At 48.9% G+C, this 14,870-nt stretch overlaps 1 protein-coding gene across 2 annotated transcripts in view; it reads right to left on the bottom strand.

Moving 5' to 3' along the window:
• zfyve28 (zinc finger, FYVE domain containing 28) overlaps window positions 1-14,870 on the bottom strand; it is a 225,231-nt gene that overhangs the window by 129,280 nt on the left and 81,081 nt on the right. For both annotated transcript variants that reach the window (XM_043704078.2, XM_087974545.1), the window contains exon 2: window positions 7,332-7,472. In XM_043704078.2, coding sequence (XP_043560013.2) covers window positions 7,332-7,472 — 141 coding nt within the window. The remainder of the gene's footprint in view (window positions 1-7,331; window positions 7,473-14,870) is intronic.

Here is a 14,870-nt window from a genome sequence, read left to right as displayed (position 1 = left end):
GGTCTACCACCAATGTCATTGCAGGTGCAAAGTACTGCAGCAATTATTCAGTAACATTTTGAACAGGTAGAGTCCAATCTTTACATTGCCATATAATGCAAGTGTAGGTAGGGAGTTAACTGGATTAATGTTGCTTTTCAAAAAAGGGTGAAAAAAAAGGGGTGGGGTAACAGTGAAAGGGGATGGATTTCTATAGTACCTAATTAGATGTCTACATTTTATAAAATGTGTATTTGCTCAACTGCAGCAATCTTAGGAGGTGATAAACATCTGGAAAATTTCACATCCTGTACTCCGTAATTGATGTTTTTGTCTGAAATGTAAAGCAGGGAGGTAGTTAATTTTGTCTCAATAAGGTATTCTTAGAAAACACTCCAAAGTCAAGTATACAGCATTATTGAAACAGGCTCGGAGTAGTAATATTTTGATTTAAACCTTTAAAAATAAACAAAGATGATTTGTTGAGAAGAGAACATGTGAGATAACTGATATATTGTGTGCAAAATCTTGGTTCATTTATCCAAACGTGTAGAGATCACCTTAAAAGTAAGGGGGAAATCAACATGTGGCATGGAAAGAAGAGTTTGATACAAATCTCGGGCTCCAGCTGCAATTAGCTTATTGAGATGGAAGGGATTTCTTCTCTGAAACTTATCAGGAGAAAATATGGAAAAACTAGCTTGTGAATGATCAATTTGGTGGATGGGATCAGTATTCCATGCAGCTTACATACTGTACAAATTCTTGGAAGCAAAGGCCATGTATGCAAAATACAACAATAATGGTCTCTAAATATCAGCTCAAATACAAAGTTAATTCCTTTTACAAAGTTGCCAGGGAGCATGCTTAGACATTACTTTCTGACACTGCAATCTAGATAGCAAAAGATTCCAGCCTTCCAGTACCAGAACAACTTAAAATCACAAATGACATCAAGTAACTGAGAACAACATAAGCTATCCCTCTATAACCATTTCAGCCCGTCTTCAGCCTTTGACATGTTATCCACACTATGCTTCTCTCCATCGTAAGCCAGCTGAATAAGGCTGCTCTCAACCAGTTCTAATTTTGTCTCAATTCGAGTCATTACCTTTTCTTCCTCCTTTCATACCATTAGTCTAGCTCTCCTCCCCATCCATCTTGCTGCCAACAGTCTGGGACTGAATCAGACCATTCGCAATCTGGTCTTACATTATCCCCCAGAATGAGCTCCTGGTCTTATTTGTTCCATCACAGATTATCTCCTCCATAATAATACCTGATTTAGGCCATGCAATAACTCAGTTTCTCCTGAAGCTCTCAGTTTTGTCTTTGATACCTTAAGACACGACTACTCCAACTCAATCCTGGCTCGTTTCCCATACTGAACCTTCTGTAAACTTAAAGCATCTAAAATTCTGCTGCCTTGATCTTAACCTAGGCCAAGTGCTATTTCCCAATTTCATTTGCCTCAGCTCCACAGTGGCTCTTGATCAATATAATTGAACTTGTTTCTAAAATTCTTATTATGGCTTTAAATCCCTCAATGGTATTGCAGCTCTGAACCTCTTCCATCTCCTCCAGTTCCACCACCTTGCTAGATGTTTGTGCTCCTCCAATTTTGACCGCGAGCATGCCCAATCTTAATTGCTCTACCACAGGCAGCAGTATCTTTAGTTGCCTTGGACCCAAGTTCTGGAGCACAATCTCTTACATCACTCCACCTCTTGATCTTGCTTTCCTTAACACCAGCGTTTTTTGAGGATGCCCTTACTGTGTGGTTCAACATCATTTTGCTTTCTAGTGTTATGAAGCAGCTTCCATTACAAAGCAGCTATATAAATCCCAACTGTTGTTGTGGATTAAAAACTCAAAATTCCCTTTTTGACAGCAACCTTAGATCAGAATTCTCCAGTTACTGCTCTTCTTGCCAGTAGAGGCAGTTTTTCTTTAACACTCTACCAAAACCTCCTTAATTATATCAATGTAAAATGCAAACTTGTGGAATTTCTGCTATGTGTGATTAGAAAGTGAATCAGGAAAAGCAGTTATGACTGTATTTTCATTCTTTGATTCCAGGGTGCTACAGTAGCTCAGTGATTAGCACTGCTGCCTCACAGTGCCAGAGACCTGGATGCGATTTCAGCCTTGGGTGTGGAGTTTGCACACCCTGCAATTATGTGGGTTTTCACCAGGTTATTCCCACAATCCAAAGATGTGCAGGTGAGAAAAGTGGCCATTCCAAATTTTCAGCTGTGTTCAAGGATGTGCAGGTTAACTGAATTAACCATGGTAAATATGGGTATTTGGGATTACGGGGTAGGGTTTTAAGGGGGGGAATGCCCTTAGGAGGGCCAGTGTAGACTCTTAGGGCAGAATGGTGTTTTTTCGCACTGTAGGAATTCAATGATTCCATGATGAAGTGCAAGTAGAAAAAAATACAGTGCAAATACATGAAGGTTGAGTTGTTCAAATCATTGCTAGAGGAATGGAGGTAGGAATTGTGCTGAGGGATTTTGCACAACGGTTGGAATCCTTTAACAGTTCCACTTGGTTTATAATTTTCCAATTTTCAGACCACAAAGTTAACTATCCAAAATGCATTTGTTTAGGGTGAGGAGAGATTTCATGAAATATGAAGAAAGGTATTTGAGGTATCAAAATGTTCAAAATACACTGGGGCAATGGGTGGATTCACCCTGAAAGTCTCCAAATGACCTACAAAACTCCTTTCATGGGAGTGACAAATTTGAGGTGGTGGGCAGACTTCCCTCAATCAGACTGGGAAACAGAAGTGGCAAAATTTGAGACCAGGGTCAAGACCTGCCATTCAATATGATCATGGCTGATCATTCATCTCAGTATCCTATTCCCACTTTCTCCCCATACCCATTGATCTATTTAGCCCAAGAACTATATCCAACTCCTTCTGGAAAACGTTTAATACTTTGGCCTTAACAACTGTGTGGCAGAGAATTTCACAGGCTCACCAGTGTCTGGGTGAAGAAATTTCTCCTTATCTCCGTCCTAAATGGCGTACACTGTATTCTTAGATTGTGACCCCCTGGCCATTGGAAACATCCTTCCTGCACCTACTCTGTTGAGGCCTGTTGGAATGTTAAAGGTTTCAATGAGAGTCTCCCTGCCACCCCACCTCATGCCAATTCTTTTAAACTCAAATGAATGAGGTCCTAACTGACGCAGTCTCTTCATAAGTCAGTTCTATCATTCCAGCTACCAGTCTGGTAGCCTTTGCCATGGACCTTTCACCTGTGTCCAATACTCTACCTTCACCTAGACCCCTTCCTATGGTCTTTTATCTGCCTTTGATCTCTTCTTGAAATTGTGGTCACCCTTCGAAAGGGAGGATGTTGTTAAACTTGAGAGGGTGTGGGAGTTATAGAGAGCGGCTGAATAGGCTGGGGGATTTTCCCCTGGAGCATCGAAGGCTAGAGGTGTATAAAATGGATAGGGTGAAAAGCCAAGATCTTTTTCTACAGTATGGGAGTCTAAAAAAGAGTGGAAAGATTTAAAAAGGAGCTGAGGGACGGTGCCTGTATAGCAAGAACTGCCGAAGGAAGTGGTAGAGGCAAGTACAGTTACAACATTTAAAAGGCATCTAGATAGTGATATGAATAGGAAGGGTTTAGAGGGATATGGGCAAAATGTTGGCAAATGGGACTAGGTCAGATTGGGATGTCTCAGAGGTACAGATGAGTTGGACTGAGGCAACTACTCTCAAAAAGCTACAGTCCATTATATATAAAAAAACGAGTTAATAGCAGAGTATTTGGAAGACAGAATTGGATAGATTCAGCAATGGATTCCCTCCATAGCCAAACTATACTTCAGATTGGAGAGCAATACTGCACACAATCTACCAGGCCTTGTACAATTTCAGCAACATAGTCCTGTTTCTGTATTCAATCTTGCCACTTTGAAGGCCAACATACCACTCGCCTTCTTTGCCACCTGCTGTAATTGCATGTTTACTTTCAGTGACTGGTGTATAGATTCTTTTTGCACCTCCCCTTTCCTAATTTAATCGCTAGTCAGATAATAACCTGCCTTCCTGTTTTTACTACCAAAGTAGATAACCTCAGATTTATTCACATCATACTTGATTTGCTATGCATTTGTCCTGCACTCTCTCCATCTGTCAAAGTACACTGAAAAGATCTGTGCAACCTCCACACAGTTTACCCTTCCACCCAGCTTGGGGGGAATAGATGGGGTCTAAGCATGATCCCTGCATTACTCTGCTGGCTGCCACTCAGAAAAGGAGATCAAGGACAGATAAGAGAGCAGACAGAGGAGTCCAGATGAAAGCAGAATATTGGAGACTGATGAAATGGAAAAAGGAGTGGACTCCTGACCAAAGAGGTAAGGTAAAAAGATCATCATAGTCCTACCAGATTACAGTGCTGCTCTCTCCTTGAAGGGGCAGAGAGCGAGAGAGACAGCACCAGAGTGAGAGGCTGGTGCTAAATTTAACTCGAGAGTCACCATGCCTCCGATGAAGGGAGAGGTTGAAAAGATAGGACCTTCACACTAACGTCAGAAATGAGCCTATGCTGTCAAAATTAATTTATTGTTCCTACTTGCTATTACCATGGATAGTACTAATATCAGTATGCCCAAGCTTCAAGAAAATCAAAAGTCACAAACAATTGAAATCAAATCACCATATAATTCTGTAAAAGCAAGACATATTCAAATTCTAAAATAAATTATGCATAGGTTTTTAGCTAGATCCTAGTTAGCATTCAAACAGTATCAGAGCCCACTGTGCAAACATCCAAGTGTCAATGTACAGTTAAAAAAAAATTAATGGCTCACTTCAGAAACAAATTCACACATTGATCGATGAAAAGAAATGGTGATTGCATTAAAGTTAACTGCTTGAGTTGCAGAAACTTGGCAGAAATCCAAACCATGACTTACTAACCAGTTAGCTATGTTGGGTTGGTGGAATTTCAAACCATATGGCATTTAAATTAATTCCCCACCTAGTCTACTTGAGGTTTGCACAGGAACAGTCTAAAATAGTGTGGTATTCCTGCACCAATAGGCATAGAACAGAAGCTTTCATCTGTTTCAAAGCTGAGCCACACAAATTAATTAAAAAATACATTCATGGGATATGAACATCATATGAGTATTTATGACCCATCTCGATGCAATTGTTTATGAGGCAATTTCAGAGGGGAGTTTAAGTCATTCACAGAGCCATGGGCCTGAATCATATTAGACTTGCTCAGGCAGATATCTTCCAAAAAAATGATCCAAATGGGCTTTTCCAACTACCAATTCGTTTTAATTATAGATTTAATTTGATTAATTGTATTTAAATTCTCCAGCTGTCCCAGTTAGATGATTTGAACCCATGTTTCTGCATCATTAATCCTGCTAGATTACTAATCCACTAAATCACTACACCATCATATTTAATGCCAAATAGAAAGAGTTTTCAATTATGTTGAATAAAAAGACACCTTATCTTGAAGAAGACTGGAAGCAGTGTGAAGTATGTCAGCATCACTGTGAAGTGGACATGGAGTGTAGACCCAAGTGGGACTCAGGAAAAAATACGGATAAGATTTTTCAAGTCTACAGATTAGTCAGAGCTGAAGATAACTAGTTTGACCAAGCAAACTGAAATTAATGAAAAACAGTCAGGCAATTGGAAGGCAGGTTGCTTTTGTTCACTTTAAAGTGAAATAAGGAAAGGGAAAAGTCCCAGCTTCTTTGTAGAAGAAAACTTTAACTTTCTATTCATCTTATGTTTAGGGCTCCAGCTTATTTTTATCTGCAGGTGAGCATGGGAGTTCGGTCTCTTTTGTTGCACAGCCTGCAGTATATAGAAAACCTAGATGCCTCTGGCAGTTGCAATGATGGAGGAGACGCTACCAGTATGACTAGTTTGAGGACCAAGTTTTGGCCTTGGAATGTGAGCTGGAGGCACTGCAGTGCAACTGCAACATCAGGAGTTAGCTGGATAGCACATTTTTAGATGCGGTTACCACCCAGTGTAAGCAAAGGCAGTCAGGGAGAGAACGAATGACCATCAGGTGGAAAAGGGAGAAAGGCAGACAAGCCTTGGAATGCATTTCACTTCAAAAGTTTTTGTATTGAAAAATGGTAAGAGTAACAGTCCTTATAGTGAATGCAGTGAAAACCCACCTGAACAAGGAGGGAGGGGGTGGTGGGGGGGGGGGGGGGGGGGGGGAGAGCAGACAAAGTAGAGAAACTATAATGGTACGGTTTCAATAGTGAAGGGTACAAGCAGGATTTTCTGTGAATGCAGATGATATTTCCGGAATGTGTGTTTCCCTCTCATTAGGTCCAGTGTCAACTACGTCACTGAATAGCTACACAGAATTCTGGGGAGGGGAGCTGGCGGTGGTGGTAAAGAGTAAACAAGTAGTCATGATTCACATTGGGACCAATGAAACACGTTGAAAGATCACAGTATCCCTACAGTGTGGAAACAGGCCCTTTAGTCCAACAACTCCACACCGACCCTCTGAAAAGGGTCCCACCCAAACCCATTCCCCTAACTAACACACCCCTGAACACTATGGGCAATTTAGCTTTGGCCAATCCATCTCACCTACACATTTTTGGACTGTGGGAGGAAACCAGACCACCTGGAGGAAACCCATGCAGACCCATGGGGAGAACGTGCAAACTCCACACAGACAGTTGTCCAAAGCTGGAATTGAACCCGGGTCCCTCGTACTGTGAGGTAGCAGTGCTAACTACTGAGCCACCATGCCACTATCAGAGAAAGTGGAATATTTGGAATCTAATAGGTTGTACCTAATCTACAACGGAGGTGGGGGAAATTGTTGAACTCAGACTCTAAGAGAGAACTTGTACAATGCCAAGTATAATGAACCAAACTATTTATATTTATCAAATTATACACTAAACATTGAGGAATGTGGGGCTATCAAGTCAACACAGTTAGTTTTCATGATATTTCCACTAATAATTGCTGCACATGTTTTAGTTTGTACAATTTCAAGCCATTACACTGCTCAAACAGTCCAGTTTTAAAACTCTTTAGAAAAAGCATTACATTTGAAAGTGTCACATTAAAGGCTAGCATTTGATGCCAATTTTTATCCTTGAGAAAATAGTGAGAAGCCTGACGGATGTGTGAAGAAATTCCTACAATGCTGCTGGGTGTGCCAGGATCTGATTCAGCACCCAAATAACCTGATGGGTTTTCAGGTCATGGAGTGCTGTTTTCAAGTTGCATATCACTTATACGATTATGAATAAACATGGATAATCCCATTTGCAACATACTTTAATGCAAATGCTTGTGCAATTGCCACAGTTACCTGGCAGGAACGAAACTGGTTGACCAGCAGTGTACATCTTTGCGGGTCTTTACGTCCATCTAAGTTATCCAATTCAGCTGCAACCTGATTTAGCTCTTCATCTGCGTAGTAGAACTGGGCAAGAAACTGTGGGTCTGATCTCTAAAATTTCAAAGAAAATTCACAATTAACTAATTTACAATATAGATACTATATTGCACCTTATGATGCAGAATTCTATGATTACTTTAAAACTTCTCAAAGGATTCTGGGTAATCCAAGATGGAGGACGGGAAAAATTTCTGGCTGCAAGAGCTGCTCCTTTTTTTTGAGGTATTTTAGGGTGGAGGTGATTTCCTCGAATTCCAGGAGCAGCAATTACTGTTTCATATGCTGTTGCATTGTTTTGGAACTTTGGAAAAAAAAGTCAAAACAACAGCTGTTAAAAAGAAGAGAAGAGCAGACAAAGGAAGCACATGGTGAGGATAGAGTGGGAGGGGGGGGAGCGCGCGGGAGGGGGTGGGTAGAGCACGTGGGAGGGAGGGAAGGGGAGAGCGCAGGAGGGGGGGAAGGGGAGAGCGCGGGGGGGGGGGGGGGGGGGGAGTGCGGGGGGGGGGGAGAAGGGGGGGGAGTGCGGGGGGGGGGAAGAGCGCGGGGGGGGGGGGGGGAAGAGCGCGGGGGGGGGAAGAGCGCGGGGGGGGGAAGAGCGCGGGGGGGGGGAAGAGCGCGGGGGGGGGGAAGAGCGCGGGGGGGGGGGGGAAGAGCGGGGGGGGGGGAGAGCGCGGGGGGGGGAAGAGCGCGGGGGGGGGAAGAGCGGGGGGGGAAGAGAGCGGGGGGGGGGAGAGCGGGGGGGGGAAGGAAGAGCGGGGGGGGAGAGCGCGGGGGGGGGGGGGAAGAGCGCGGGGGGGGGGGAAGAGCGCGGGGGGGGGGGGAAGAGCGGGGGGGGAAGAGAGGGGGGGGGGAAGAGCGGGGGGGAAGGAAGAGCGGGGGGGAGAGCGCGGGGGGGGGGGGGAGCGCGGGGGGGGGGGTGGGTAGAGCACGTGGGAGGGAGGGAAGGGGAGAGCGCAGGAGGGGGGAAGGGGAGAGCGCGGGGGGGGGGGGGGGGGAGTGCGGGGGGGGGAGAAGGGGGGGGGGGGAGTGCGGGGGGGGGGAAGAGCGCGGGGGGGGGGGGGAGAGCGCGGGGGGGGGGGGAAGAGCGCGGGGGGGGGGGGGAGAGCGCGGGGGGGGGGGGAAGAGCGCGGGGGGGGGGAAGAGCGCGGGGGGGGGGGGAAGAGCGCGGGGGGGGGGGGGAAGAGCGCGGGGGGGGGAAGAGCGGGGGGGGGGGGGAGAGCGCGGGGGGGGGGGAAGAGCGCGGGGGGGGGGAAGAGCGGGGGGGGGGAAGAGAGCGGGGGGGGGAAGAGCGGGGGGGGGGAAGGAAGAGCGGGGGGGAGAGCGCGGGGGGGGGGGGGGAAGAGCGCGGGGGGGGGGGAAGAGCGCGGGGGGGGGGGAAGAGCGGGGGGGGAAGAGAGGGGGGGGGGGAAGAGCGGGGGGAAGGAAGAGCGGGGGGGGAGAGCGCGGGGGGGGGGGAGCGCGGGGGGGGGGGGGAGCGCGGGGGGGGGGGGAAGCGCGGGGGGGAGCGCGGGGGGGGGGGGGGAGAGCGCGGGGGGGGGAGAGAGCGCGGGGGGGGGAGAGCGCGGGGGGGGGGGAGAGCGCGGGGGGGGGGGAGGAGCGCGGGGGGGGGGGAGAGCGCGGGGGGGGGGGGGAGAGCGCGGGGGGGGGAGAGAGCGCGGGGGGGGGGAGAGAGCGCGGGGGGGGGAGAGAGCGCGGGGGGGGGAGAGAGCGCGGGGGGGGGGGGAGAGGAGCGCGGGGGGGGGGAGAGAGCGCGGGGGGGGGGAGAGCGCGGGGGGGGGGGGGGAGAGAGCGCGGGGGGGGGGAGAGCGCGGGGGGGGGGGAGAGCGCGGGGGGGGGGGGGGAGAGCGCGGGGGGGGGGGGGGGAGAGCGCGGGGGGGGGGGGAAGAGCGTGGGGGGGGGGGGGAGCGTGGGGGGGGAAAGAGCGCGGGGGGGGAGAGCGCGGGGGGGGGGGAGAGCGCGGGGGGGGGAGAGCGCGGGGGGGGAGGGGAGAGCGCGGGGGGGGGGGGGGAGGGGGAGAGCGCGGGGGGGGGAGGGAGGGGAGAGCGCGGGGGGGGAGGGAGGGGGAGAGCGCGGGGGGGGGGGGGGGAGGGAGGGGGGAGAGCGCGGGGGGGGGGGGAGGGAGGGGGAGAGCGCGGGGGGGGGAGGGGAGGGGGAGAGCGCGGGGGGGGGAGGAGGGGGGAGAGCGCGGGGGGGGGGAGAGCGCGGGGGAGCGCGCGGGGGGGGAGAGCGCGGGGGAGAGTGCGGGGGGGGGGGGGGAGAGCGCGCGGGGGGGGAGAGCGCGCGGGGGGGGGAGCGCACGGGGGGGGGAGAGCGCGGGGGGGGGGGGGAGAGCGCGGGGGGGGGGGGGAGAGCGCGGGGGGGGGGGGAGAGCGCGGGGGGGGGGAGAGCGCGGGGGGGGAGAGCGCGGGGGGGGGAGAGAGCGGGGGGGGGAGAGAGCGGGGGGGGGGGGAGGAGAGCGGGGGGGGGGAGAGCGGGGGGGGGGGAGAGCGCGGGGGGGGAGAGGAGAGCGCGGGGGGGGGAGAGCGCGGGGGGGGAGAGCGAGGGGGGGGAGAGCGCGGGGGGGGGAGAGCGCGGGGGGGGGGGGGAGAGCGCGCGGGGGGGGGGGAGAGCGCGCGGGGGGGGGGGGGAAGAGCGCGCGGGGGGGGGGGGGAAGAGCGCGCGGGGGGGGGGGAGAGCGCGCGGGGGGGGGGGGGAGAGCGCGGGGGGGGGGGGGGGGAGGGGGAGAGCGCGGGGGGGGGGGGAGGAGGGGGGAGCGCGCGGGGGGGGAGAGAGCGGGGGGGGAGAGCGCGGGGGGGGGGGAGAGCGCGCGGGGGGGGGGGGGGGGGGGGGGGAGAGCGCGCAGGGGGGGGGGGAGAGCGCGCGGGGGGGGGGAGAGAGCGAGGGCCGGGAGAGAGCGGGGGGGGGGGGAGAGAGCGCGGGGGGGGGGGGGAGAGCGCGGGGGGGGGGAGAGAGCGCGGGGGGGGGAGGAAGAGCGGGGGGGGGGGGAAGAGCGGGGGGGGGGGGGGGAAGAGCGCGGGGGGGGGGGGGGGAAGAGCGCGGGGGGGGGGGGGGGGGGGGGGGGGGGGGGGGGAGTGCGCGGGGGGGGGGGGGGGGGAGCGGGGGGAGAAATAAGAAAGGGATGATCACCTAATTGGGATTGTATTTATAGACCCCCAAATAGTCAGAGGGAAATTGAGAAACAAACTTGTAAGGAGATCGCAGCTATCTGTAAGAATAATAGGGTGGTTATGGTAGGGGATTTTAACTTTCCAAACATCGACTGGGACTGCCATAGTGTTAAAGGTTTAGATGGAGAGGAATTTCTTAAATGTGTGCAAGACAACTTTCTGATTCAGTATGTGGATGTACCTACTAGAGAAGGTGAAACACTTGACCTACTCTTGGGAAACAAGGCAGGGCAGGTGACTAAGGTGTCAGTGGGGGAGCACTTTGGGGCCAGTGACCATAATTCTATTACATTTAAGAGAGTGATGGAAAAGGATAGACTAGATCTAAAAGTTGAAGTTCTAAATTGGGGAAGGGCCAATTTTGACAGTATTAGGCAAGAACTTTGAAAGCTGATTGTAGGCAGACGTTTGCAGGTAAAGGGACGGCTGGAAAATGGGAAGCCTTCAGAAATGAGATAACAAGAATCCAGAGAAAGTATATTCCGTTCAGGGTGAAAGGGAAGGCTGGTAGGTATAGGGAATGCTGGGTATAGGGAATGCTGGATGACTAAAGAAATTGAGGGTTTGGTTAAGAAAAAGAAGGAAGCATGTGTCAGGTATAGACAGGATAGATCGAGTGAATCCTGAGAAGAATACAAAGAAAGTAGGAGTATTCTTACGAGGGAAATCAGGAGGGCAAAACGGGGACATGAGATAGCTTTGGCAAATAGAATTAAGGAGAATTCAAAGGGTTTTTACAAATATATTAAGGACAAAAGGTTAACTAGGGAGAGAATAGGGCCCCTCAAAGATCAGCAAGGCGGCCTTTGTGTGGAGCCACAGAAAATGGGGGAGATACTAAATGAATATTTTGCATCGGTATTTACTGTAGAAAAGGATATGGAAGATATAGACTGTAGGGTAATAAATGATGAGATCTTGCAAAATGTCCATATTACAGAGGAGGAAGTGCTGGATGTCTTGAAACGGTTAAAGGTAGATAAATCCCCAGGACCTGATCAGGTGTACCCGAGAACTCTATGGGAAGCTAGAGAAGTGATTTCTGAGCCTCTTGCTGAGATATTTATATCATTGATAGTCACAGGTGAGGTGCCGGAAGACTGGAGGTTGGCAAATGTAGTGTCACTGTTTAAGAAGGGTGGTAAAGACAAGCCAGGGAACTATAGACCGGTGAGCCTGACCTCAGTGGTGGGCAAGTTGTTGGAGCGAATCCTGAGGGACAGGATGTACATGTATTTGGAAAGGCAAGGACTGATTAGGGATAGTCAACATGGCTTTGGTGTGTGGGAAATCATCTCTCTCAAACTTGATTGAGTTTTTTGAAGAAGTAACAAAGACGATTGATGAGGGCAGAGCAGTAGATGTGATCTACATGGATTTCAGTAAGGCATTTGACAAGGTTCCCCATGGGAGACTGATTAACAAGGTTAGATCTCATGGAATACAGGGAGAACGAGCCATTTAGATACAGAACTGGCTTAAAGATAGAAGACAGAGGGTGGTGGTGGAGGGTTGTTTTTCAGACTGAAGGCCTGAGACAGTGGAGTGCCACAAGGATCAGTGTTGGGCCCTCTACTTTTTGTCATTTACATAAATGATTTAGATGCGAGCATAAGAGGTACAGTTAGTAAGTTTGCAGATGGCACCAAAATTGGAGGTGTAGTGGACAGCGAAGAGGGTTACCTCAGATTACAACAGGATCTGGACCAGATGGGCCAATGGGCTGAGAAGTGGCAGTTGGATAAATGCGAGGTGCTGCATTTTGGGAAAGCAAATCTTAGCAGGACTTATGGTTGCTGAACAAAGAGACCTTGGAGTGCAGGTTTATATCTCCTTGAAAGTGGAGTTGCAGGTAGATAGGATAGTGAAGGCGGCGTTTGGTATGCCTTCCTTTATTGGTCAGAGTATTGAGTACAGGAGTTGGGAGGTCATGTTGCGGCTGTACAAAACATTGGTTAGGCCATTATTGGAATATTGCGTGCAATTCTGGTTTCCTTCCTATCGGAAAGATGTTGTGAAACTTGAAAGGGTTCAGAAAAGATTCACAAGGATGTTGCAAGGGTTGGAGGATCTGAGCGACAGGGAGAGGCTGAACAGGCTGGGGCTGTTTTCCCTGGAGCGTCGGAGGCTGAGGGGTGACCTTATAGAGCTTTACAAAATTATGAGGGGCATGGATAGGATAAATAGGCAAAGTCTTTTCCCTGGGGACGGGGAGTCCAGAACTAGAGGGCATAGGTTTAGGGTGAGAGGGGAAAGATATAAAAGCGACCTAAGGGGCAACTTTTTCACGCAGAAGGTGGTACATGTATGGAATGAGCTGCCAGAGGATGTGGTGGAGGCTGGTACAATTGCAACATTACAATTGCAACATTTAAGAGGCATTTGGATGGGTATATGAATAGGAAGGGTTTGGAGGGATATAGGCTGGGTGCTGGCAGGTGGGACTAGATTGGGTTGGGATATCTGATCGGCAAGGACAGGTTGGACCAAAGGGTCTATTTCCATGCTGTACATCTCTATAACTCTAATATCTTGAATCACTTCAATCAAATCCTAGTTGAAATGCAAGCACTGCTATAATGCAAGTATCACAGCAGCCAATTTGAACACAGGAAGTTTCCAGAGTATTTTTCATAAAGCAGAGTGTTCGTATGTGGAATTAACTTCCTGAGGAAACGGTGGATCCAGATACAGTTACAAATATTTGAAACACATTTGGATGAGTCATAGAGTCATAGACGTGTACAGCACAGAATGAATAAGAAATGTTAGGGGGAGGAAGATATGGGCCAAGTGCATGTAGGTGAGACTCGTTTAGTTTGGGATCATCATCAGCATGGTTGGCCATAGGGTCTGTTTCTGTGTTGAATGACTATGCGACTTTAGAATGTGATAATGCCCACACCTAAACTGGTATTTCAAAAACCGATTAAGCACCAGAGAAGTGGTGTCAAAGAATATTTTATATCCACTTCGGTTTAAGATGTCATCTGAAAGAACAACCAGACTGTTATTGAGTCATGCAACTGCAAACCCTTAAACATTCTAATTTTCACGCTGCACTGATAGTCAAAGAAACTATTATGAAGTGTAAAATTAATATTTGTCATAAATCAAGCTTCTTGCAGCATGTCAGTATGCATTTTCAGCATTTCCTTAGTTATTCTTAACATTTATTTCAAGTCAAAACTAAGTTTAGTTCAGTGAACATAATAATGACAACACCACAAAAGAGTATTTGTCACTGATCTGTGACAAAAAACAGCATGACACCTGTTGATTTCCTGAGTAGTAACGATAGCTTGAGATTGGTTTTACTTCGCAGGGTGCTGAGCAACTTGGCATACAGCATTCAGTCATTAATACACTCAAAAATAAGCATGCTTTGTTCAAAGTTTGAACATGGTTAAAATTTGAAAGTGACATGTATTCCATTTCACAAAGCAATTGCTATGCTTTTGATTGTTAGATTAGCTAATTCATTGATGGAACATTACGGACTACTCACGCAACTGCCCTAATTTCTCATGCCTGAAGGCTCTTCTAACACCCATAATCTGTTCATTCAAAACCCTACTGCCTGCATCTTGACTCTCATGAAGTCCTGTTCACTTGCCATGCCTATATTCAATGATCTGATCCAAGGAAGCAACTCACCATCCTTTTCAAGGGTATTTAGGAATGCACAAACTATGTTCACATTGCAGAATATAAAACCTCCCACGGCACCTCAAATTTGGAATGGTCATGCTTAAATTGCTCCATGGTCTCACTCCTATCTCAACAACTTTGTTCAAACTAACATTCATCCAACTTTCACTGCTTAATATCCCCCATTTTCCTTCTCCCCTCCTGACAGCCACACTTTCAGCTGTCCAGGAGTTCAGTTCAGCAATTCCATCCTCTTGTATTTCCACCTTTTCCTCCACCTAAGACTTCCTGATGACCAAGATTTTAGACGAATATCGGTTTTAATAGCTCCTCACTAAAAAATCAATTTTCTTAAATAAAGCTCCAGTGAAATGACTTCAAATGTTTCACTACTTTACAGGTAACATAGAAATGTAAATTATGGTAGAGTGCTCTTTCTCTTTGCCCAACAACTAGCATTTCTTCCTCTGCATTCGTGACACAGTAAAATCACAATCTTCAAACAGCTTTAACAACACTCCAGTGTTTCTAAACCAGACTTTTGAATAACCAGACATTGCAAATGATTATTTCTCAACACCAGTTTTGTATCATAAAACATGAAACTTAAAATGTATTAAATATATGCTAA

The sequence above is a fragment of the Chiloscyllium plagiosum genome, unplaced genomic scaffold (genome assembly GCF_037043375.1).
Source record: "Chiloscyllium plagiosum isolate Xiang-an unplaced genomic scaffold, Cpla_swu_hap1 HiC_scaffold_2, whole genome shotgun sequence".
NCBI classification, from domain to species: domain Eukaryota; kingdom Metazoa; phylum Chordata; class Chondrichthyes; order Orectolobiformes; family Hemiscylliidae; genus Chiloscyllium; species Chiloscyllium plagiosum.
The sequence above is the reverse complement of the archived record's forward strand: the minus strand, read 5'-3'. Positions and strand labels throughout refer to the sequence as shown.